The sequence below is a fragment of the Zea mays genome, chromosome 4 (assembly GCF_902167145.1).
Source record: "Zea mays cultivar B73 chromosome 4, Zm-B73-REFERENCE-NAM-5.0, whole genome shotgun sequence".
In the NCBI taxonomy this organism is placed as follows: domain Eukaryota; kingdom Viridiplantae; phylum Streptophyta; class Magnoliopsida; order Poales; family Poaceae; genus Zea; species Zea mays.
In genome coordinates this window covers 51,074,550-51,101,374 of record NC_050099.1, presented here as the reverse complement: position 1 = coordinate 51,101,374, position 26,825 = coordinate 51,074,550, and the positions used below count along the sequence as shown (strand labels likewise).

Below are 26,825 nucleotides of genomic sequence, written 5' to 3'. Positions count from 1 at the left end.
CCGTCTCATACCTTCTTTCTGTTGGTCGTATCCTCTTCTTTGGCTCGCGAGTTTGTAACCTCATCCTTTGTTGTGCTTTTGCTTCTTATTGCCTTTACCCTTCTCATCTCTCAATCTTACCTTGGTAATTACGCTATGTTCGTTATCTAAAACCTCCAATCTCCCACCTTAGTTCAAGTGTGGTCTCTTACTTATCTCACCTGTGGTTATATCCTATACTTTACCACTTGCAAGACTTATCTTAACTCTATTCTTGGTTGTACCTAGATTCCTGGTTTTTATGCACATTTACCTTTCCCTTTATATCCTTGCCTATTATCACCTTTGACCCTTGACCTCTCTCCATATTTACCATGATGTTTACCTATTTTTCTTAGCCTCACTTATTCCATTTCAATCCGAGAGTGTTGTTTTCCCTATCCTGCTCTTGTTTGTTTCCTTTCCCTTTGTCGCTTTGCAATCTTGTCTCACCTTAACTTCATCCTTGGTTGAGCTTTTGTTTGATATCATCCTTACCTTTGTAATCTGTAGATCTTGCCTGGATACTTATATTAGGTCTGCTTGTTGAAATCCCCTCTTTTCGATCTCAATTCGAGAGCTATGTTTTACTTATCTCACCCTTTGCTATATCCTCTTCTTTACCGCGTAAGCCTTGACATACCTCCATTCTTTGTTGTACTTATACCACTAGCTCTTCTGTGCCTTCTTCTTTTCCCTTACGCCCTCGTCTATTATCGCCTTTGACCCTCGTGATATTTATGTCTTCTACCTAAATTCTTACCTTGAACTTATCCTTTGAAAGCCTCCCTTTCTTTTGATCCGATTTGAGAGCGGTGAGTTACCTATCTCTCCCTTGATCGCTTCCCCTCTTCATCGTCGTACAAGTTTTGTCTTAATTCCATCATTTGACTTGTTTCGGTTTGCTGTCACCATTACCGTTGTCAATCATTGACCTTACCTTGATACTTATCTTTATGCCTGCTCTTTAAAAATCTTCTCTCTTCCACCTCAATTTGAGAGTGGCAATTTACCTATCTAGCCCTTGGACACCCTCTCCTTTTCCATTTGTAGATCCTGTCTTAACTCCATCCTTTATGGTATTTATAACTTTTGTCTTATGCCTATTTACCTCCTATCCTACATCCTTATCCGTTATTACCCTTAGAACCCTCGTGATATCTATGCCCTTACCCTCATGCTTATCTTGAACCTATCCTTTGAAGCCTCCTCTTTTCCATCACTGTTCGAGGATAATGCCTCATCTATCTCATCGTTGACTGCTCCCCCTTCTCTAACACCTTGCCAGATTTTCCTCAAATACATCCTTTGTCGTGTGTTTGTCCGTTATCACCTTAACCCTTGTCATCCCTCGATCTGTACCTTGATGCTTATCATGTACCCGTATTTTAAAGCTTCCCCTCCCATTTCAGGTCAAGAGTGTTGTCTTACCCCTCCCCGTTCTTGTTTGTTCCCTTTTCCTCTATCGCGTTGCAAGTCTTGTCTTGACTCGATCATCTGGTGTGCTTTCACCTATTGGTTGCATGATTCTTTTCTTATGCCTACCTTTTGAACTATCATCTTTCCCATCTCGAATTGGGAATGGTGTTTTACCTATCCTGACCTTGGTTGCATTCTCTCCCTGTCGGTTACAATCCTTGCTTAAGCTCCATCCTTAATTGTGCTCGTGTCCCTATCCTACACGTCTTGTTCTTCTCCTCGTCCTTCGACAACCTTAGAGATTAGTTATTCCCTTTTTAGGGAAGACCACCATCTAGTTAGCATTAACGTGTAGCAATGATATGTTTGTTGTGGTATTCTTGTGATGTTTGTCTTTGTGTTATGACTGATTTGCTTCTTTGTGATGACTGTTGATGTGTTGTGGCCCTTGGTCCGCAATGACGTCAGTTTACTAGGTGAGTGCCATAGAGTTAAGTAGTTGGGTTCTTCCCCCCACTCTCTCTAATCCGTCTATACTTACCATTTCTCGCTATTCTTTCCTCTTGCACCTATCCATTTGGCAACCTCCAACTCCTCCAAATCAATCAAGATCAGAGTTGGCAGCATCTTCACCAAGTGCATATCAACGCTTCTGTTAAGGGGGGTAGTCGCTAACCCCAATGAATACAATGCGATCAACATCAACAAACAAGATCAAAGTGAAGCAGCGGAAGCATGTGTGGGTCCTAACCCACAGGTCCAAGGGATCCTCAAGAATTGCATCGATCGGTCTCAAGCATCTAAAGGTCAAATCAACCAGTCCACAAGTTAAGTTTGTAGAGTCAAAGTCAACTCAAGAAAGCTGTGAACAACCAATGAACCAATCTCATTTTCTTGCTAGCCTCTCCTTGAATCTCGAGGGCGAGATTCTGTTAAGGGGGTTAGATTTGTAACACCCTGAATTTGGGGGTATAAAGTTTCTTTTCTAATATCCACCAAATTCATGTGTTACCCTCTCTTTTCCTTGATTTTTCTTTTCTTTTCCCTAAATAGTGGGGAATTATTTTGTTTTAAATCTACGTGTAAGCCTAGTAGATTAAAACCCTATAAGTACTTTGATTGTCGCATCATGCTGGAGTGCTTTTATTTTATGTTTAACATATTGTCTTGGTGAATATCCATTTAATTTGTAGCTTTTTTGTGTATAAATACCAATAGGAATAAAAGAAAATAAATAAAGAAAGTGAAAGGGAAATGTGCCTTTGGGCCATTTCTAAGTATTTTGGTGATTGAGTGCAAACACAAGTGCTTAAATGTGAATCTATGCCCATGGATGAACAAAGTGCAAATCACAAGTAAAGGTATGTTTCTAAGCCTTAGTACATTGGTTTTGTGTACTAATATACTTGTCTAAGTGTTAGAAACAGAGAGAAGAAGAAAAGAAAAGAGGTGCAAAAGACTTGGCTGTGTACAGCCAAGACTCAGCTCTGTCTGGCACACCGGACTGTCCGGTGGTGCACCGGACAGTGTCCGGTGCGCCAGGCTGACTCGGCGTGAAGAGGCTGCTCTCGGGAATTCGCCGACGGCGTACGGCTAAAATTCACCGGACTGTCTGGTGTGCACCGGACTGTCCGGTGAGCCAACGGTCGGCCGGGCCAACGGTCGGTCGCGCGATCTGCACGAGACACGTGGCCGAGCCAACGGTCGGAAGGGGGCACCGGACTGTCCGGTGTGCACCGGACATGTCCGGTGCGCCAACGGCTCCCAGATCTGCAACGGTCGACTGCGCTGTTTAAGGAAAGAAATCGGGCACCGGACAGTGTCCGGTGTGCCCGACGACAGAAGGCAAGATTGGCCTTCTAGATTTGCTCTCAACGGCTCCTAGCTGCCTTGGGGCTATAAAAGGGACCCCTAGGCGTATGGAGGAGACACTCAAGCAACCTAAGAGCATTCTTGATCATCCACACTCAGTCTTTGCGCATTCGTTTGTCATTCTCAGTGATTCGAGCTCCGTTCTAGTGAGAACTTTGAGATAGTCTTTTGAGCTCGTTTCTTGGCCGTGTGTGTGCGCATTTTGCTGTGGATTTGTGTGTGTTGCTTCCCTCCCTTACTCCGTGCTTCTTTGTGAAATTCAATTGTAAGGGCGAGAGACTCCAAGTTGTGGAGATTCCTCGCAAACGGGAAAAGATCAAAGTAAAGAAGAACACCGTGGTATTCAAGTTGATCATTGGATCACTTGAGAGGAGTTGAGTGCAACTCTCGTCCGTTGGGACGCCACAACGTGGAGTAGGCAAGTTTTGTACTTGGCCGAACCACGGGGTAACCACCGTGTCATCTCTGTGATTGATTTCTTGTGGTTATTGTGTTTTGGCTCCTCTCTAGCCACTTGGCAATTATTGTGCTAACGATTAACCAAGTTTTTGTGGCTATAAGTTTAAGTTTTACAGGATCACCTATTCACCCCCCCCCCCCCCTCTAGGTGCTCTCAATTGGTATCGGAGCAGTTCTCTTCAAGAAGGGACTAATCGCCCGAAGAGATGGATCCTAAGGGAAAGGGGATGGTGGTCGACAACAACGAGAAGGAGTCTATTTTCAACGAGCCGAAGAATGACAAGTCTACCGACTCGGGCTCAAGCCACAAGCGCAAAGATGGGAAGAAGAAGAAGACAAGGCGCATCAAGGAGATCGTCTACTACGACAGCGACGAATCCTCTTCTTCCCAAAAGGACAACGACAACGACTACAGGAAGACGGTCAATTCGAACTTTTCATTTGATTACTCTCGTATTCCACATAGTTCGAATTCGCTTTTGCTTTCCATTCCTCTTGGCAAACCTCCACACTTCGATGGGGAAGACTACGGATTTTGGAGTCACAAAATGCGTAGTCATTTATTCTCTCTCCATCCAAGCATATGGGAGATTGTAGAGAATGGAATGAAATTTGATAGCTCGGATAGCCATATGTTTATTAATGAACAGATTCATAAAAATGCACAAGCTACTACAGTGTTGCTAGCCTCTTTGTGCAGGGACGAGTACAATAAGGTGAGCGGTTTGGACAATGCCAAGCAGATATGGGACACCCTCAAGATTTCTCACGAGGGGAACGACATCACCATGCTCACTAAAATGGAGTTGGTGGAGGGCGATCTTGGAAGGTTTGCGATGATAAGGGGCGAGGAGCCAACTCAAACATACAACCGGCTCAAGACCCTTATCAACAAAATAAGGAGCTATGGAAGCACGCGATGGACGGACCATGACGTCGTCCGACTATTACTAAGGTCCTTTACCATTCTTGATCCTCATTTGGTAAATAATATTCGTGAGAATCCCAGGTACACCAAAATGTCGCCCGAAGAAGTCCTAGGAAAATTCGTCAGCGGGCGAATGATGATTAAGGAAGCAAGGTACGTGGACGACGCCTTGAATGGACCAATCAACGAGCCGCAACCTCTTGCTCTCAAAGCAACAAGAAGCAAGGAGGCGCTACCTAGCAAGGTGGCACAAATTGAGGCGGCCGGACTTAATGATGAAGAGATGGCTCTCATCATCAAACGCTTCAAGACGGTGCTAAAGGGTCACAAGGGGCAGCCAAGCAAGACCAAGACAAAGGGGAAGCGCTCATGCTTCAAGTGCGGTAAGATTGGTCATTTTATCGCTAACTGCCCCGATAATGATAGTGACCAGGAACAGGAAAACAAGAGGGAAAAGAAGATGAATTACAAGAAGGCAAAGGGCGAGGCGCATCTAGGCAAGGAGTGGGACTCGGACTGCTCCTCTTCCGACTCCGACAATGAAGGACTCGCCGCCACTGCCTTCAACAAATCAACCCTCTTCCCCAACGAGCGTCACACATGCCTTATGGCAAGGGAGAAGAAGGTATGTACTCGAAACTCTACCTATGCGTCTTCAAGTGAGGACGAAACTAGTGATGAGGATGAAGTAGATTACTCATTTTTGTTTAAGGGCCTAGATAGAACCAAGGTAGACAAAATTAATGAATTGATTGATGCCTTGAATGATAAGAATATGCTTTTAGAAAAGCAAGAAGATTTGTTGTATGTAGAACATGATAAATTTGTAGAAGCTCAAAGATCTCTTGCTCTAGAAATTAAAAGGAATGAAATGCTTTCTGGTGAATTATCTACTTGTCATGAAACCATTTCTACTTTACAAGATATTAACAATGATTTAAATGCTAAATTAGAAGTAGCAAATAAATCTAATTCTTGTGTAGAACATGTTATAATTTGTACTAGGTGTAAAGATTTTGACATTGATGCTTGTAGTGAACACCTAGTTTCAATTTCCAAACTTAATGATGAATTGGCTAGTCTTAATGCTCAACTTAAGACTAGCAAGAATGATTTCGAGAAACTAAAATTTGCTAGGGATGCCTACACGGTTGGTAGACACCCCTCAATTAAGGATGGACTTGGCTACAAGATGGAAGCCAAAGACTTGACAAGCCATAAGGCTCCTATCTCCGCCAAGGAGAAAGGGAAGGCTCCTATGGCTAGTAGTACTAAAAGGAACCATGCTTTTATGTATCATGGTAGGAGACAAACTAGAAATGCTTATAGGAGTTATAATACTTATGATGATTTTGACTCTCATGCCATGTTTAGTTCTTCCTATATGCATGGTAGAAATATGTCTAGGAGAAATGCTATTCATCATGTGCCTAGAAAGAATATTATTCATGCTCCTAGGAAAGTAGTGAATGAACCTTCTACAATTTATTGTGCTTTAAATGCTTCCTTTGCTATTTGTAGAAAGGATAGGAAAATAGTTGCTAGGAAGTTAGGGGCAAAATGCAAGGGAGACAAAACTTGCATTTGGGTCCCTAAGGATATTTGCACTAACCTTGTAGGACCCAACATGAGTTGGGTACCTAAGACCCAAGCCTAAATTTGCCTTGCAGGTTTATGCATCCGGGGGTTCAAGCTGGATTATCGACAGCGGATGCACAAACCATATGACGGGGGAGAAGAAGATGTTCACCTCCTACGTCAAGAATAAGGATTCCCAAGATTCAATTATATTCGGTGATGGGAATCAAGGCAAGGTAAAAGGGTTAGGTAAAATTGCAATTTCTGATGAGCACTCTATCTCTAATGTGTTTTTAGTAGAGTCTCTTGGATATAATTTGCTATCGGTTAGTCAATTATGCAATATGGGATATAACTGTCTGTTTACAAATGTAGATGTGTCTGTCTTTAGAAGAAGTGATGGTTCACTAGCTTTTAAGGGTGTATTAGACGACAAACTTTATTTAGTTGATTTTGCAAAAGAAGAGGCCGGTCTAGATGCATGCTTAATAGCTAAGACTAGCATGGGCTGGCTGTGGCATCGCCGCTTAGCACATGTGGGGATGAAGAACCTTCACAAGCTTCTAAAGGGAGAACACGTGATAGGTTTGACTAACGTGCAATTCGAAAAAGATAGACCTTGTGCAGCTTGTCAAGCAGGTAAACAAGTGGGAGGAGCACATCACAGCAAGAATGTGATGACCACCTCAAGATCTCTGGAGCTGCTGCATATGGACCTCTTCGGACCGGTCGCCTATCTGAGCATAGGAGGAAGTAAGTATGGTTTAGTTATTGTGGATGACTTTTCCCGCTTCACTTGGGTGTTCTTTTTGCAGGATAAGTCTGAAACCCAAGGGACCCTCAAGCGCTTCCTCAGGAGAGCTCAAAATGAGTTTGAGCTCAAGGTGAAGAAGATAAGGAGCGACAACGGGTCCGAGTTCAAGAACCTTCAAGTGGAGGAGTTCCTTGAGGAGGAAGGGATCAAGCACGAGTTCTCCGCTCCCTACACACCTCAGCAAAATGGTGTGGTAGAGAGAAAGAACAGGACGCTAATCGATATGGCGAGGACGATGCTTGGAGAATTCAAGACCCCCGAGCGTTTTTGGTCGGAAGCTGTGAACACGGCTTGCCACGCCATCAACAGGGTCTACCTTCACCGCCTCCTCAAGAAGACGTCGTATGAGCTTCTAACCGGTAACAAACCCAATGTATCTTACTTTCGTGTATTTGGGAGCAAGTGCTACATTCTAGTGAAGAAGGGTAGAAATTCTAAATTTGCTCCCAAAGCTGTAGAAGGGTTTTTGTTAGGTTATGACTCAAATACAAAGGCGTATAGAGTCTTCAACAAATCATCGGGTTTGGTTGAAGTCTCTAGCGACGTTGTATTTGATGAGACTAATGGCTCTCCAAGAGAGCAAGTTGTTGATTGTGATGATATAGATGAAGAAGATGTTCCGACGGCCGCTATACGAACCATGGCGATTGGAGATGTACGGCCTCGGGAACAATTGGAGCAAGATCAACCTTCCTCCTCAACTATGGTGCATCCCCCAACTCAAGACGATGAACAGGTTCATCAACAGGAGGCGTGTGATCAAGGGGGAGCACAAGATGATCATGTGATGGAGGAAGAAGCGCAACCGGCACCTCCAACCCAAGTTCGAGCGGTGATTCAAAGGGATCATCCTGTCGACCAAATTTTGGGTGACATTAGCAAGGGAGTAACTACTCGATCTCGATTAGTTAATTTTTGTGAACATTACTCCTTTGTCTCTTCTATTGAGCCTTTCAGGGTAGAGGAGGCCTTGCTAGATCCGGATTGGGTATTGGCCATGCAGGAGGAACTCAACAACTTCAAGCGCAATGAAGTTTGGACACTGGTGCCTCGTCCCAAGCAAAATATTGTGGGAACCAAGTGGGTGTTCCGCAACAAACAGGACGAGCACGGGGTGGTGACAAGGAACAAGGCTCGACTTGTGGCAAAAGGTTATGCCCAAGTCGCAGGTTTGGACTTTGAGGAGACTTTTGCTCCTGTGGCTAGGCTAGAATCAATTCGTATCTTGCTAGCATATGCCGCTCACCATTCTTTCAGGTTGTACCAAATGGATGTGAAGAGCGCTTTCCTCAACGGGCCAATCAAGGAGGAGGTGTACGTAGAGCAACCCCCTGGCTTCGAGGATGAACGGTACCCCGACCACGTGTGTAAGCTCTCTAAGGCGCTCTATGGACTTAAGCAAGCCCCAAGAGCATGGTATGAATGCCTTAGAGATTTCTTAATTGCTAATGCTTTCAAGGTTGGGAAAGCCGATCCAACTCTTTTCACTAAGACATGTGATGGTGATTTGTTTGTGTGCCAAATTTATGTCGATGACATAATATTTGGTTCTACTAATAAAAAATCTTGTGAAGAGTTTAGCAGGGTGATGACGTAGAAATTCGAGATGTCAATGATGGGCGAGTTGAACTACTTCCTTGGGTTCCAAGTGAAGCAACTCAAGGACGGCACCTTCATCTCTCAAACGAAGTACACGCAAGATCTGCTAAAACGGTTTGGGATGAAGGACGCCAAGCCCGCAAAGACTCCGATGGGAAACGACGGACACACCGACCTCAACAAAGGAGGTAAGTCCGTTGATCAAAAAGCATACCGGTCAATGATAGGGTCATTACTTTACTTATGTGCTAGTAGACCAGATATTATGCTTAGCGTATGCATGTGTGCTAGATTTCAATCCGATCCTAAGGAGTGTCACTTAGTGGCGGTGAAGCGAATCCTTAGATATTTAGTTGCTACGCCTTGCTTCGGGCTCTGGTATCCAAAGGGGTCTACCTTTGACTTAATTGGATATTCAGATTCCGACTATGCTGGATGTAAGGTCGATAGGAAGAGTACATCGGGGACGTGCCAATTCTTAGGAAGGTCCCTGGTGTCATGGAACTCTAAGAAACAAACTTCCGTTGCCCTATCCACCGCTGAGGCCGAGTATGTTGCCGCAGGACAGTGTTGCTCGCAACTACTCTGGATGAGGCAAACCCTCAAGGACTTTGGCTACAATCTAAGCAAAGTCCCACTCCTATGTGATAATGAGAGTGCTATCCGCATGGCGGAAAATCCTGTTGAGCACAGCCGCACAAAGCACATAGACATCCGGCATCACTTTTTGAGAGACCACCAGCAAAAGGGAGATATCGAAGTGTTTCATGTTAGCACCGAGAACCAGCTAGCCGATATCTTTACCAAGCCTCTAGATGAGAAGACCTTTTGCAGGCTGCGTAGTGAGCTAAATGTCTTAGATTCGCGGAACTTGGATTGAATTGTAGCATACATGTGTTTATGCCTTTAATCATGTTCATTCTACATTTTGTTGCTTATTGTGGTGCTCAAGTTGTACAAACACTCCCTGGACCTCACAAGTCCTTGTGCAAGTAATGCACATATTTAGGGGGAGTTGTGTTACAACTTGAACCTTTGAGACTAACCATATGCTTGAGTTTGCTTGATTTAGTCTCGAAGGAGAATTGAAAGCGAAAAGGTGGACTTGGACCATGAAAGACTTCCACTGCACTCCGATGAGAGGGTAACTTATTCCAAGTTCATCTCATGAACTCTTATTGCCATTTGTTCTTAATTGAAGATTTTGGTGAGGCAATGGGGTTATAGGGCCAAGATTGATCCCGTTTTGGTGCTTGATGCCAAAGGGGGAGAAAATAAAGGCCAAAGCAATAAATGGATCAGCTACCACTTGAGAGATTTGAAAATAGTAGAGTAGAGCTTTTGGTTTGTCAAAACTCTTTCATTGTCTCTTTTGACAAAAGTTGGCTTCTTGTGGGGAGAAGTAGTGATTATGGGAAAAAGGGGGAGTTTTTGAAATCTTTGATCAATCTCTTTTTGGAATGACTCTCTATATGCTTCAACATGTGTGTTTGACTTAGAGATAGAGATTTGAGTTTGATTTGCAAAAACAAACCAAGTGGTGGCAAAGGATGATCCATATATGCCAAAAATGAATCAAAATGAATTTGAGTTTTATTTGAAGTAATTTTGCACTTGTTCTAGTTGCTTTATGTTGTGTTGGCATAAATCACCAAAAAGGGGGAGATTGAAAGGGAAATGTGCCTTTGGGCCATTTCTAAGTATTTTGGTGATTGAGTGCAAACACAAGTGCTTAAATGTGAATCTATGCCCATGGATGAACAAAGTGCAAATCACAAGTAAAGGTATGTTTCTAAGCCTTAGTACATTGGTTTTGTGTACTAATATACTTGTCTAAGTGTTAGAAACAGAGAGAAGAAGAAAAGAAAAGAGGTGCAAAAGACTTGGCTATGTACAGCCAAGACTCAGCTCTGTCTGGCACACCGGACTGTCCGGTGGTGCACCGGACAGTGTCCGGTGCGCCAGGCTGACTCGGCGTGAAGAGGCTGCTCTCGGGAATTCGCCGACGGCGTACGGCTAAAATTCACCGGACTGTTCGGTGTGCACCGGACTGTCCGGTGAGCCAACGGTCGGCCGGGCCAATGGTCGGTCGCGCGATCTGCGCGAGACACGTGGCCGAGCCAACGGTCGGAAGGGGGCACCGGACTGTCCGGTGTGCACCGGACATGTCCGGTGCGCCAACGGCTCCCAGATCTGCAACGGTCGACTGCGCTGTTTAAGGAAAGAAATCGGGCACCGGACAGTGTCCGGTGTGCCCGACGACAGAAGGCAAGATTGGCCTTCTAGATTTGCTCTCAACGGCTCCTAGCTGCCTTGGGGCTATAAAAGGGATAGCCTAGGCGTATGGAGGAGACACTCAAGCAACCTAAGAGCATTCTTGATCATCCACACTCAGTCTTTGCGCATTCGTTTGTCATTCTCAGTGGTTCGAGCTCCGTTCTAGTGAGAACTTTGAGATAGTCTTTTGAGCTCGTTTCTTGGCCGTGTGTGTGCGCATTTTGCTGTGGATTTGTGTGTGTTGCTTCCCTCCCTTACTCCGTGCTTCTTTGTGAAATTCAATTGTAAGGGCGAGAGACTCCAAGTTGTGGAGATTCCTCGCAAACGGGAAAAGATCAAAGTAAAGAAGAACACCGTGGTATTCAAGTTGATCATTGGATCACTTGAGAGGAGTTGAGTGCAACTCTCGTCCGTTGGGACGCCACAACGTGGAGTAGGCAAGTTTTGTACTTGGCCGAACCACGGGGTAACCATCGTGTCATCTCTGTGATTGATTTCTTGTGGTTATTGTGTTTTGGCTCCTCTCTAGCCACTTGGCAATTATTGTGCTAACGATTAACCAAGTTTTTGTGGCTATAAGTTTAAGTTTTACAGGATCACCTATTCACCCCCCCCCCCTCTAGGTGCTCTCAGAAAGAAAATAGAAAAAGCCCAGCTCCCCTCCTCTGCCCCCTCGCCAGCCCATCTGGCCGGCCCATCCCGCGAGCTGGCGCAGCCGCGCGGCCCAGCTCGCGCGCGGCGCTCGCTCGGCCCCGCAGCCCAGCCCCCCCCCGCAACCCTAGCGCTGTGCGCTCCCAGCCGCCGCCACTCGCGCGTGCAGGGATGCTCGCCCGCGCTCGCCTAGCCGCGCCATTCGCCCAGCGCGCAAGCGCTCTTGCCAAGCCGCCGCTAGGGCCCGACCTCCACTCCCGTGCTGTGCATCTGGCGGCCCAGTCGCGCGCGTCCTGCGCCCCGTGGTCAGCACGCTCGCGGAGCAGCCAACCCCCAGCGCTCTTCTCTCCCATCTCCTCGCCCCGACGTCTGCCCTGCTCCCTTCTTCTCAACTGCACCCGCGTCGCACGCCAGGAACTCGTCGAGCTGCCATCACCAAGCCCCACCGCCGTCCTGCACCTCCCGTCGTGTGCGCGCGCCCGGTGCACCTCGTGTCGTCCGCGCAGAGCCGCGCACCATCACCATCATCCACGCCCTGTCGAGTCGCGCCCTCGCCATCTCCATCGAGGTTCAAGGTGAGGATCCCCAGTGTGTACCCCTGACCATGGCCTCTCGTTCTTCTCTATCCCTGTTCGGCAGGCGCGGCCTTGTCCACCATGGCGCTAGCGTTGAGCCCACACCCTTCCCGAGCAGAGCCCCTGCGTCTCGACTCCCATCCGCATAGCCACCTCGGTCCCCTTTTCGGTGACACGACCGGTCAACCTTGCTTCATCCCCACGATCGGCGAGCCTGCCCCCAGCTGGATTAGTGACCATAGCACCGCGATGATTCCAGATATGTCTCCCTGCGTGCGTGTGTGTGGACGCAACCGCCTGACTCGCAGAACATTTGTGTGCTCCCCTCCACGCCGTTCCCATCGATTCCGTGCGCGGGCGCGTCGTGTCCTCACCGCCAGCCCCTGCTGCTCGGACTCCGTAGTTGAGGCTCCTGCGGTGCCTCGCTTTCCTAGTCCCACCGCCGTCTCACCACTGCGACCGTGTCGTTGTCTGAGATGAGATGAGACCGTCTACCCCATCATCGTCTACCTCTGCCTACCCCCGTCTACCTCGTCTATCCCCTCCCCTGCACGTGCGCGCGTTTGCGCCGTTCGCACATGTCGTTGTTGCCATTCACGTGCGCGGTCGGTGCGCGTCGTCACCGTCCATTCGCGCTTTGTCGCGCACGCGATCCGCGCACATTAATTAGTTGTTTCGCTATAACCTTTCGTGCTTAGTAATTGATTGAATAATTGATAATAGCTTACGCAAATAATTTATGCTAACTAAAATCAACTTAGAAAAAAATATAGTATTGCTTCATCATATCACCTATTTTAATTAGTTATTTACCTGTTTATTCAATGTTTATCAGGTTGTCGCACTAGTTAAAACTAAATTATAGTTATAGTTATCAACCCGAGCTTTTTTTACAAATGGATGTCAACCCAAATTAATGTAATGTTCTTTTTAATATCTATTTGGTATTTAGTATAAGCACGACATGTAGTTAGTGATTATCGCGTACCGCACGTGCGGTTTTGCACGTGGTTATGTGCTGATCCGCGTGTCGTTCACGCTCGTCGTTTACGTTGTTTCGCGCAGCCGCGCGCGTTATTAAATCCGTTACGACCCTTTTCGCGTTACGTTAATTTCATAACAATATCGTCAACATATTAATAATGTTATTTCATCACGTCACAAGTTTATATTATTTGATTAGCTATTAATTCTGTTTTATAATTCTTAACTCGCGCTTTTATAAATAAGGGCTAACTTGATTAATACCAACTTAAATGCTTCTTCCTTTAATTCGTGTCTAGTATAGTCACGTTATATGTTAGCGAGTATAGCAGCAGGTGGGGCAGCAGGCCGCTGTCGATACGTCACAACAGGACGTTGATGCGGCACAGCAGGACGACGACAATGCTCAGCAGGATGCCTCAAGTTCTGGCACATCAGGTTTGAGGAACGTCTACTTGTGATGTCCCGCGAGTCTTCCTCAGCGACCCATACATCGTGACAGGCGCCCGCTGATTTGACCCGACGGGGAGAGGTATGTAACTTTAGATGTTATCATTGCTTTTGCATATTATATGTTCAAATTCATAATAGAAACTAATACTTTTTCTTTATCACTTGAACATGTCTTTGAAGGTTGTGGAGAATTTATACGGTGATGACGGCAACTCCAATGGCATCCTCGGCCTTCTGTGCAGAGAACACTTGTCTGGACTTGTTGAGTACGCCGGAGTGACGGGCCCAGCCTACACCTTCGACCACTACGTTGTCGCTCCTGATGTAGTAGATCGGGACGGTAGGGAATTCAACAACAAGACGGAGCGGGTGAAGAACGAGCAGTGAGTAAGTCTTCCTCTCACTATATTGTTTAATACGTCAAATTTGTTGCACATTCTTGAAATAATGTATGGATACATGGTCTTTGTATGCATGATTTCTTCATATGCGAGGCTGGATATGAGGCCAGGGCAGATGTGGTGGCTAACGCGAGCTGTAAGAAGCTAGTCGTGGACATGGACTATGAGGCGCGCATCCAGGCCATCGTCACTTACCACGGCTCCGTCCTTGGAGAGAAGGTGAGCAAGCAGGATGCCTGAACCATGTCGTTGACTCGGGACCAGTACCTGTAGGTAAATACAAAACTTTAATATTCGTATTAAATATGCTTCATTTTATCTTATAATAAGTCATGTACTTGTTTTTTAGATAATTTCTTATTGGTGTGCCACACATCCTCAGTGCTAGGAGCAGATGGTGCAGAGGTGGTGCTCGCCCAAGTGGGACAAGGCGCACAACGCTAGCCGGGAACAGTGTCTGATGATGCAAGGTCCCTCCCACCACCAAGGCAGTCGCAGCCTCGACAATTACGCAGAAGCATGGGTACGCGCTCTTTTTATTTAGGTATATAACTTTCTATTAGGCATGATTTCTAACCATCTTATTGGTTTTCTCACAGTCGGCGTCACATGGTGGCCAGCCTTGCTCCACCTTCTCGGCGTATGCTATGGCCCACAAGGGCAAGGCGACGTCATACATCACCTACAACCCAGAGGACAGGCTCAAGGCGTACAACAACCCCACTGTCCACAACTGCCTCAGTGAGTATACCGCCATGGCCAAGGAGGTCTATGGGCTAGATTATGATCCGAGGACCGAGGACATCGACGAAGATGTCTTCATGAGGGTTGGAGGAGGCAAGAGGCTTGGGCAGTACTGGATTGTCAACGGGGCAATCGATCGTCCTCCACTCCCACTCTATCTTAGGTGCGAGCAAGAAGCACAGGCGCAAGCCCAGCCATACAACCTCGACATGACAACTCACATCAATGAATACAACAACTCTAGGTTATTACTTATCTATTCGTCGTTCATTGATTATTAGGGTGAAATATTTCAGTACATGCAAAGCCTTGGCACCGCATATGGTGTTGTTCCTCCACCTCCATTGTTCCCTGCAACTGCCCCTGCTCAGTTCCTTACTTCTGTGAGTATCAAAATTTTAGTCCTGCATGATATATATTTATCTGGTCTCACACATGCAATCTCTTCTCTGTGCAGGGACAATCAACGACATCGAACAACCCTCATGCTTCGTCAAGCCAGTCTAGCTGCCACCTAGCTGAACACATTTGTACATGCTGGTGACATGTTTGAGAAACTTGTTGTGAGATACTTGGTGAAATACTTGTTGTTTTGTTTGTGAAACTTTTGTGAGATATTTGGCGAGACTTATGTTTGTGAAACATGTTTGATGTGGTGATATTTGTGAGATATATGGTGTTGGTGATACATGTGTTGATTTTGTGATATATGTGATGTCAATGATATATATCTTTTGTTTGTTTGGATAGAATAGCAAAAACAAATAAAAGGGGGTTTCTGGTCACTTTGCCGAGTGTTACACTCGGCAAAGAGGCTCTTTGCCGAGTGCTAGACAAAGAAGGCACACCTGGGAACCGGTAAAGCTTATTTGCCGAGTGTTATGGTCCAGGCACTCGAGAAAGAAGCTCTTTTGCCGAGTGCCTATCATCGCACTTGGCAAATGAACTGACAAAGGGGCCCACTGGAGCCTTCTTTGCCGAGAGCTCGTCCATCAGGCACTCAACAATGAAGCCCGCTTTGTCGAGTGCCTACCGGAGCTCTTGATAGGGATTGACAAAAAGGGCCTATTGAAGCCTTTTTTGTCGAGTGCCAGGATAGCATACGCTTGGCAAAGGAGGCCTCTTTGTCGAGTGTCCGACAGGACACTCGGCAAAGACTCCATCATCGTCACTTGGCATTGTGATGACGACTTTTCATTGTCGGGTACCAGTTGACACTCGGCAAAGACTTTGTCGAGTGCCCAATAAAAAGTACTCGACAAAGAAGTTGTTGCCGAGTAACACTCGACAAAGAGTTTGCTGAGTGTTTTCTAGGCTTTACCGAGGTCCTCAAAAACTCGGTTGAGTGTTTTCTAGGCTTTACCGAGGTCCTCAAAAACTCGGTAAAGCAACTGTGTACGATAGTGATGCTATATCCATATTCATATAGATTCGTTTTAGCTCTAGATTTTTATATCCATATGCATCCGTTCTAAAATAGTAGTCGTTTTAGCTATAGATTTTTATATTCATATTCATATAGATGATAACCTAGACATATATATATATATAACACATGCATTAATTATTGTATGAATTCAGTGAAAAAGTAAAACGAGATTTAATTTGAGTCGGATGGAGTATAATATATTTATATACTACCATTTATATAAACGTGTTATAAGTTATAGTGGAAACATATAGACTGTCGATACATAAAAATCAATTTCCACCCCTATTATAAATTTGGAATAGAGATATATCTAAACTTTACAAACTTTAGAAAGCGTAAATAACCTACTATGCTGAGTAAATTTATTCAGGATCCAAAGGGCCCCTTAGAATTTTCGGAATTTCGAACGGAAAGAGTACTACTTCTTAGAATTTTCCGGATTTGAAACGAAAAGGGTACTACGTAGCACGTATAATATACAAATCTAGCTAGCCGCCCATATACCACAAGTATATTACAAACCTAAAGACTGTATGAGTATATTTTAGGACAAGAGTATATATTTTATTACAAAACCTGAAGCAGGTCCAAATTAAATGAAAACAATAAATAATCAGGAAAAACGAAATTGATATATCTATATATGGTAGTACTGTACAAGAGGTAGCTAGCCGCTCATGCAGATAGCAAACCCAAAAGACTATATAGCTATCAAAGTATATATGTTTAAGACACCACTACTATAGTATATATATTTTACAAATATGAAACATTATCCAAATATAAAACCCACGAGTAACCACCATCTGGTACGTCTTGAGACTTGATGTGTAAGTAACTCACGAACCAGTGGGCCCGCGCATCGACTCGCTTCGCCACGTACACTGGCAGCTCTCGATGCAGCTAGCAACGAAGTAGCTGGTGCAGGGCGCACGGCGTCATCGATCAACGAGAGTTGAAGAGGGACGACGAATCGACGACCTGCTGGCGCTGGGCGCCGGCGGAGTCGATCATCATGGTGGGGGACGACCAGGCGGCCGTGTGGTCCCAGATGCCGGCGGCTTCGTCGAACACCTCGGGAGGCACCTCCTGGAAGCCCTGCAGGCCGAAGTCCTCAGCCTTGGGCAGCCGCGTCATGAAGTCCTCGAAGTCATCTGCCTCCTGATGCAGAGGAGCCGCCGCCAGCTCGCGCAACATCTGCTGATGGCGCTGCATCGCCATCGTGGTGGTGGTGGTGTCGTCGACGTGGCAGCCCTGGACGGCAGCCATCATCACGCCGCACGAAGACGGCGGCGGCGGCGGCATTTGGAACGTCGTCTGGTGGTGGGTGTACGTGGGCGAGGTTGCCGCGGCCGCCATGGTCACCGGCGACGAGCTGGAGTTGGAGTTGGAGTCGGAGTTGGACGACGACGCGTCGGCGGAGCAGCAGGATGAGTGCACCATCATCATAGGCGCCGCCATGGAGGGCTGCTGCTGCTGCAGGTACTGGTGGTGGCGGCTGTGCCCGCCAGCAGCAGCAGCAGCAGGGCCAGCCACGGTGTCAGGGGACGGAGACGCCACGATTGCCGGTCCTCCTCCTGCAGCCGCCGAGGGAGGAGGTAGCTGCAGGTTGAGGCGCGCACAGTCTCCGTAGAGCGCCCTGGCGGCGGCGTCGTAGGCGCGCGCGGCCTCGAGCGCGCTGCCGAATGTGCCGAGCCAGAGACGTGCGCCGCGGTTGGGCTCGCGGATCTCGGCCACCCACTTGCCCCAGGTGCGCTGGCGGACGCCCCGGAAAGGGCACTGCTGGTTGTCCGGCCCGCCCTTGCCCTTCATGCACCCCTTGCGCGACCGGCGCAGCGGGCAGCACTTGCGGCCGCCGGGCTTGCTGCCGCCGCCGTTCTGGTGCTGCTGCTGCTGGTGCGTACGTTGCTGCTGGTGGACCTGTGAGTGATGGACGAACTGCTGCTGTTGCTGTCGATGCACCACCGGCACCTCCACGGCGACAGGCGGCGCCAACCGATCCATCTGGAGTAGCTTCGTCCACAGATCGATATGGCGACCGGCGATGGATGCTAACAATGCAATCCTTGCCTGGTGTGTGCCTGCCGTGTGAAGCTCCGTGGCCTGCTATATATAGACAGTTGGCATGGCATGCAGATGCAGCACTGCAGGCCAGGCAGCACTTTTCAGTATCCGCACTGAACTACTGAAGGCAGGCGGGGCGGGCAGAGAAGCCGGCGCATGGCACTGCATGGCGCCTCCGTGTAGGGTGGCGGCACCAGGCGGGGTCTCGGAGTGGGGCCACGCGGGTAGCGCGGCGCGCCAAGTAAGGGAGGCGGGTGACACGAAGAGGTGGGGGCCGACGGGGCGGGACACATGGACGTTCTGGTGGGCTCCACGAGTCGCAGACCAAGGGACACGTGGCGGCCGAGGCGATCCGGCCAGGTGAGGTCACGCTGATGCAGATGCAGCCCGCCCAGGCCATGAACGAAGACGTGTAGTCGTAGACGCAGGTGCAGCCACATCCTCCATCTATACTTCTCTATAGTAGACTGCCTCCGCCTGCTCCTGCTTACGTCGATGCGCGAGCCACAGCCATGGCTTGGCAGCTGGACGCTGGGATTTGGATATGGATCTGTATCTGTATCTGGATGGATGCATGGTCTGCGAGCGGCGAGCCTGCCTGCATCATCCCGCTGACTCTGGTCTCCGCACGCACGCACGCAACTACTGACTGACGGCTTTGCCCTCGGCTTCTCCCTCTTTATTGTTTTTTTATATTATATAATATGTACACTAGTTTATTTTTTGCGGGTGTAGACATGCATTGCACGTGATCTGCCCACGCATATGTGCAAAGGCCATGGACATCGCCTAGCCTCTCGTCTCTATCCAGTATCCCATTTGGCTTCCGATCCGTATGGCCTGCCATGCGTACGTGTGTCTTCGTCCCCTGCCTCTGCTCTGTTGCGATCAAAAATAGGTGTTGGCGTGTTGCGTTGTTCTTTTGTCAAGCGCGCATCTAGAGGCGTTCGTCGGGTGCGTCGATATCCATGATCGTCCGATTCCATGCATGCGTGCGCGCGGTAGCCTGCCCCTAACCGCGCTCAAATCTGCTCTAGCAGTAGCCTGTTGCCAGTTTGACACGATACCAGCTGGATCGAATGCGTGTCGCCACTCTCAACGCACACCTGTTACCATATACTCTTGCCCGTACCGTACCTATGAATCGGCACGTGTATACAGCGTGACTAGCTGGTCCGAGCTGACGCAAATAACAATAAGTCTGTTGGGTTTGTTTAGTCTAAAACTAAAGTTTAGCCCCTATATACAAAAGAAATCAAATAAATTTTGGCTGCCAGAAGTCGTAGACAATAGACGCTCTCTCTGCTTATTTTCGTGGCCCTTTCCCCGCGGAAGATAAGGTATTTTTTCTGTGGCTCCAGTTAGGCCGCAAAAAATGAGATGTTTTGCAGGATTTTAGAGTCACCGAAAACACCTTTAATTTCGCATGACTTGTCACCGACCGCCGAAAATAGTCAAATTAATTTGGTTGCTTTAGTTGGGCCACTGAAATTTAGTTTGGACGCCGAAATCTTCCAATTTTCCTTTAATATTATCCAGTTTGGATCCAGTACTAAAAATATTCAGAACTCATTAAACGACTTATAAAAAAACCAAAATACTCTTTACTATTGTCCCACCATTATCCTTTTTGTGCGGCGACAAAAATAAATAACGGATCGAATTAACATGGTTTAGTTCTTTTTAGTCACCTCTTCCCTTGAGGTTGAGGGACTAGAGAATAAAGCAGATCCTTAATTAGAAGTCATTCCTTGTCTCATGCAATCGTAAGAGAATAACGGACGCCACACAATTGATGGGTCACTTATGGAATAATCAATTGTGTGGTTATTCAACAAGAATATCCATTCAATAGGATTAACCATATATATGTGCTTTGGCTAGTTTGGATGCACTGGAACTATCTGCTATTATTTTGCTTTCCTTCACTACTTTGTAAGTGTGTAATGTAATTCCAGGGATGTACTTATGTGTAAATAATTATTTAACATATATAGTACTATGATAATGAAAGTATCAATTAAATAGTATGATAAAAATACACTCTATATTTTAAAAGTCATAATCATAACTAGTTGTTATAAAATTTAGAGGGCATATAGGTCATTGTGCACTCAGGTCAGACAAATCCCCTTTAGGAAAAACAGAGTCACCAAACAACCACCTTCTCCTTGAACTAACTTTTCATAAATAAGCTACACCAAATGGATCATAGTGATGTGATCTAGCGCAACATAGCCTCTAGCTGGATCGCGATGCATATGCCATTACTGCTATACATGTCTACGACATCATGTGACTCAGATCTCGGTTACAAATGGTGGTCAATGCAAAGAGACTTCACATATATGAAGAGGCTTCTAGAAGCAACTTCCATCGTTTTTAATATTGTTGATCGTAGATGTGGATATACATATTACTATAGTAGGTGGGCTATGTACATCCTATGGAGGAGTCATGTTTGATGCATGGATTATAGAATTTCCACTTTAGAGCTTGTTCGTTTCGCCGTTAATCCATGTGGATTGGGTGGTATTGAGTCGGTTTAAATCCATAGCAAGTTAAAATTTATCTCAATCCATCCCAATACACACCAATCCATATGTAATTGAAATAACCGAACAAAGCCTTAACGTGTTATGGGACACACCCTCTATTTTGACTGCATGTGTGTTTCTTTATGAAATTTAGTCAAGGCAGAAGGTTTTCTATGTAAGACAACGAAAGTTCTCTTAATCCAATGTCCTGAAAGGGTATACATCATATACCAAGATCCTAGAAGGTGTTAATTCAAGTCCTATGTATTCATTTTTTTTGAATCCATCAAACTTTGTGACCCTCGCTCAACGGGATGCATGCAATGTTTTCTCCCATTTTAAAGCATAGATATATTTGCACGGATGTAATCAGATCGAATACGGATAGATATCACTAAAACCATATTTATTTTTATATTTTTATTCGAATTCGAATATAGATAGCTTTGGATACGAATATGAATGTTCTCAGATACAAATACGGATAGCTGGGTGTCGAATACAGAACTAGTCGGACACGGATATTGTCGGTAACGAATTTTTTGTTAGATATCGTGTAAGACAACATTCCACACATATCATGGTTGTAAACATGTACCCACTTCTTGAATCCAAACTTTTTTTAGCATTATATGTGTACATATGTCGCGTTTTTTTTAAAAATTCATAAATTTTTGGGCTATGTGTGTATTATTAATTTATTTTGCATAAAATCGTCAAAATGCAAATAAGTTACCAATACTAAAAGCATTCTATAAGAATATAACCTTAAGCCTCCACATGAAAAATGATATAGTGAAGTATTAATTATGTTGAAACTTAGATACTTAGAGTGATTTCACGTGTAATTCAAGCAACAAGTGAAATGAAAGAAACACTAGCATGTTGTGGATTTTATTGTCCAAATATTTTGAAGGATTATATGTGGACATATGTTATGCCTCCATAAAATTTCATGAATTTCTAAGGTTATTTGTGTATTATTAATTTCTTTCTACAAAAAATAAACAAAATGCACATAGCTACCTGGATAAGATATCCGGATATCCGAGAAGATTTATCCGAGAAAATATCGGATATTTGATATCTGACGGATATCAGACATATTGTATTCGAATTCGATATCCGAACAGAATATCCGTATGTGTATCCGTTATCTGGAAAAAAGTCAGGATATCCGAAAATTCCATCCGAACCAGTGTTCCCCATCTTCGAATCCGGATCCAGACGGATATTTTCCGAACCATATTACATCCCTAATATTTGCTAGTAATAATATACATGATGTGACATGTATATAAGTGTTTTTGTCACTACCCTTGGTAATGACTCCACCATATATGTGTTCTATATATTGTTCGTTCCTAGTATTCAATTATCTTATTGACATCTTTGATCAAAAGAAAAGTAAAGATTTATCTAAGTACTCTAAAGAGCAAAATTACAATTTTGAGATATTAGGTTGATGTTATGATTTGTGCTTTATGGTGGTACAACTATATATATGGTAAGGCCAATGTCAAGTGTATAATAACCCCAACATATGATTTTCCTTTATACGTTAGTTATAACTAATTTATGTTAAAGTATAGTTCCCTTACACATGAGGTGTAGTAACTTAGGTATCATTTCAGTGAAAATAGTGCAATAAAAATCATGGTGTTAGAGCCTTCATAACACATGTTTTTGTTTGTTAGCACAAGGTTGTCTAATCAAAGCTATAAATCTTAAAGTTCGTTGTGTAGTTTGAAAATCAAGTGCTAGAAATTGTAAGTATATATATAGGTCCCAAGGTAAGTTGTAACTTTTGGTGGTTCATAACAACCATGTTATTGTGACTGAAAGGAAATGGCCTTAACCATTTTATCAAATTGATTTTGGTGCTTGGTGACAATCACAACCTTATGGACTAACTATTTTGTCTAGTCCCTGATTCACATGTTCATAAGTTTAACAAACCAAATTCTAAGTCGGAAATAGCTCAAAATCAACCAAAAAGAGGTAAACCTTGGAATAGAAGAACTTTGCCTAGTTATATAATTTGGATAAGTTGTAAACACCCCTAGGAATATATTTGACTCATAAACAAAGGTTGGATAGCTCAGTTTCAATGATACTCACTTTTGGAGCTAGTTTGAGCTAAAATAGGAATTTAAGTTGGAGATCATAAAGAATCTAAGATCCATGACTTAGACTAGTTGGAAAGTGTTGGGGGCCTTTCTCTTCTGAGGGTCCTCAAAAACACGACTAACCATTTGGTTTTAGCATAATATTGATTATTACAGGAGCTTCGATTCATGATGGAAGCTCTCTTCTCTGTCGAAGGTCTTCAAGACGAAGGTATAACTCGAGAACGACAACAATGAATGACGAAGTTATGGTCAAAGAGAAATAGCTTTGGTGTAAAGCGGTGACGAAGATCAAGTATAATGCTAAGTTGAAGAGAAAAAGACTAGCTAATCCCTAGTGATTTAGGCTACGATTATGAGCAAGTATTAAGGTCATAAATGTATTTTTACCCGGGCTGCGTCTCGTGCCTATAAATAGGTGAACAGTGTCACCATACTGTTCACACTTGATTATAATCGCTCTCTCGTGACAACACCTTCGAGCAAGCCGAAGGTATCAATGTAACAGGAATCTTGTTCATATGTTTATGACGAAATGAATGTTTGAATTTATTTATGAATGGATAATGTTTATTATATGTGCATGAATTGTTAGTCTCACGAATGATGAAGGTGTGTCCTTCAAGACATTCATCCGAGAACCATTATATCTGAAAGGAGATAGTGTTTCAATGGACGAAGGTCCCTAATCTCTAACAATTGTGCTTTCTTGTTCTTGATTCACAGTACTTGAGAACAAGTGACCAACAGAAAGTCTCTAGACACGTTTGTATAAGTCATAGGATGATAGGAACATCCTCAAGGCCAGTCAAAAAAATTTTAAGAAGATTTGATCAAAGAAGAAAGATTTAGCCTACTGGCTAGGCACCGGACTGTCCGTGCAGGGAGGCCGACACGTGGCCTTTTCTCAACTATAGCACTGGACTGAATATGCAGGGAGGGTGTAAAAATGAACTTCAAAGGCTGGCACACCGAGGGCACACCGATGGCTCACATGACCGTACATTGTTCGAATGGTTGTCTGGGTTCCAACGGCTACAATGACGTGTCAAGGACCGGAGGTCATCAAATCATCACTATTCACAGTCCGGTGCGCTTGACAGGTCAGAACGAGTTCCTTGCTATAATAGTTGTCAGATGATTTGGTGGTGCACCGGACCGACACTTTAGGCGGTCCGGTGCACCCGCAGTCAGAGCAGTTTTTCAGCTTTTACTCCAATGACTCTTTTGGTTGTTGGTGGCTATAAATACTCCCAACCTACACATTGAAGACACAAGAACTACTACAACCTACTACACTTCAAGTGCAACATCTCTAAGCTTCCAAAGCTAATCCCATGTCGCAATTGATCGATTTGAGTTTGAAAGACTTAGCGCCTTGCACATTGGAGAGTTGCGAGTTCTTGTGATCTTGACTTGAGTTTTTCATTCTCACTCCCTCCCCATTTTCTTTGTTGTAAAGTGAGACAAGTGACCCCAATTCTTTGTGTTGAGGTCCTTGCAGGACTTGGGGTCCCCGAGATAGTGAAGAAAACTCATCCGGTCTTCATGACCATGTGAGAGAGGGAGAGGGTTGAAAGAGACTTGTCCTTAGTGAACTCCTCAATGGGGATGTACATTCTTCATAGCAGAATCTCGGGAAACAAATCATCGTGTTCTTTGCATTGATCATTACTTTGAAATTTGGTTCTTCCTCTCCCTCTCCCTCTCCCTCTCTCTCTCTCTCTCTCTCTCTTGTTCTCTTTCTTGTTCTCTTTCTTGTGACTGTTTTGAGTTGGCTCCCAAAGTAATCCGCAATCGATTGAGCAACTCAAAGAAAGAAGGACTCCTCTACCGCACTTCATTTTTTATACTCATTCTAACTCTAATCTATGGTGAAGTTTTGTTTAAAGTTTGTAAATTTTAGGTCTCCCCTATTTAGGCCCTACCTAGACAACCTTCAATTAGTATCAGATCTCGACACTTCATTAGAGTCTAACAACTCGAAGTGATGTCAGGTGAACATGCCAAGAATGATAAGTTACCCTCAGGAGGAAAGTCCGAGCCTTTGGGTTCCAAGCCCGAAGACAAGGTTCGATCAGGAGAGATCAAGTCATCCGGGAACAAGCACAAGTAGAAGGAAGAATCCATCAGCTCCACCAAGTCGCATAAGAAGAAAAAAGATGAAGAAGGTGGTAATCTATGAGACCGGCTCTTCGCCTTCAACATCTGGCACCAAATTGACCTCCTCCAAGCGCCAACAGCGCAAAAAGAGTAATCAAACTCCTTTCCTCTATCCTCACATTCCAAAACGCCTCCAATCGCTTTCTGTTCCATTAGGCAAGCCACCACAATTTGATGGTGAATATTATTCTATGTGGAGTGATAAAATGAGTCATCACCTAACCTCACTCTATGAAAGCGTATGTGATATTGTTGAGTTTGGAGCGTATGTATCATAGGTTGGAGACGTGATGATCCAGCAACCACAGTTGACTGGGAGATGACAGTCTAGACCTCTCACAAACTCATCATGACATCCTTCATGCTCCTTATCTTGTGGTACATGTCCTTGACCTGGGTGGGATGTGAGTACAGCAAGGGTGAGCTCACATACGTTCATTGCTCAACAAGTTCTAGGGAATAATGTGCATGAGCTCACTTACGGTGGGGGCTCCTATGAAGTGTAAGACTTACCAAAGGAGATGGTTAAAGCTGAGCATTGCTTTTAGAGTTGGTCAAAATTTTATTAGCAGTTACTAAGTATGAGTAGATATCGACCCAATCAAATAAGAGATCACAATTAATAATAAACCCACAATGCAATGCAAATGACAAATTAAGTTTAATTCCATAAGTTAATCATGTGAGTGTTCAAGCGGCTCCTGACCGTGATCACGGCTGATATACTAGTTTTACACTCTGCAAAAGGTTGCACATCTTTACCCACAAGACGTGTTACCCATTTGGCAAGAGATCGTGACTTCTTATTCATCTCTATCGAGGAGATGAGGCAGGGTAGCACTACGAGGCCTTTCCAAAGTTCCACTAGTTCGAGAAAACCCGCTACGGATCAAGGAAGAAGGAAGCATAGGAATCCCTCGTCCGAAAATCTTTACAGACAGTTCGACCCGAGGACCTCCCTATACTCTGTAGCGACGCCTCCCCTCTTGCCCCTTTCGGGTAAGGTAATCTCTCCCTAGCTTTCCGAATTACTTGGCCAAGGGCATCCCGTTCCACCCTTGTGGTAGAACTATTTTCCCGGGTCGTTCTCCATGTTCCAATTAATACAATAATCTTATCATGAACAATAATTAAACCAACAGTATTAATGGAACATGATCACATATAACATTAATTTCCCAAAACCAGGTAGAGCAATAGCAAATCTACCCAATAGTTTATTTGTTTGCAAGGTGTGGGATAAACAATACTAGGGAAAACTATTAGGTCCCATCAAATTAACATGAGCATGTCACAGTGATTAACAGGAACATTATTAGGTAAAGAAGAGTGATCAAGGACACAACTTGCCTTATACTTGCGATAACTTGTCCAAATACTGACCCAAAAGTTGGACTTCTGATTCCTCGTCACCTCTCCTCTACTCGTAGCAATACATACATTCAAGAAATAATGGATATGGTAACATTACACCAAATCATATGAACAAACAGCGTAAGAATATCCTACGCGTCGCTACAAGATCGTAGGTTCGAGAACCATTAAAATCAGAGCTAAAACAAAGAATTTATGGATAAAACAATATTTTAGATTAAATAAATCTAATAGATGGGATCTAACATATGTTGCATTTAAACTATGCATGTATTAGTTCAAAATATTTGAGTTGGTATTAATCATTAACAATTATTTATAAAATGTGTAGGTTAGAACTATAAATTAGATTAA

At 44.8% G+C, this 26,825-nt stretch overlaps 1 protein-coding gene across 1 annotated transcript; it reads right to left on the bottom strand.

Moving 5' to 3' along the window:
* Positions 1 to 16,814: 16,814 nt before the first annotated feature.
* LOC103653247 (dehydration-responsive element-binding protein 2C) lies at positions 16,815 to 18,494 on the bottom strand. Its single transcript, XM_008680197.4, has one exon. It carries the CDS (start codon positions 18,206 to 18,208, stop codon positions 17,150 to 17,152), a length of 1,059 nt encoding a protein of 352 aa, XP_008678419.1. The 5' UTR covers positions 18,209 to 18,494; the 3' UTR covers positions 16,815 to 17,149.
* Between the last annotated feature and the right edge of the window lie 8,331 nt (positions 18,495 to 26,825).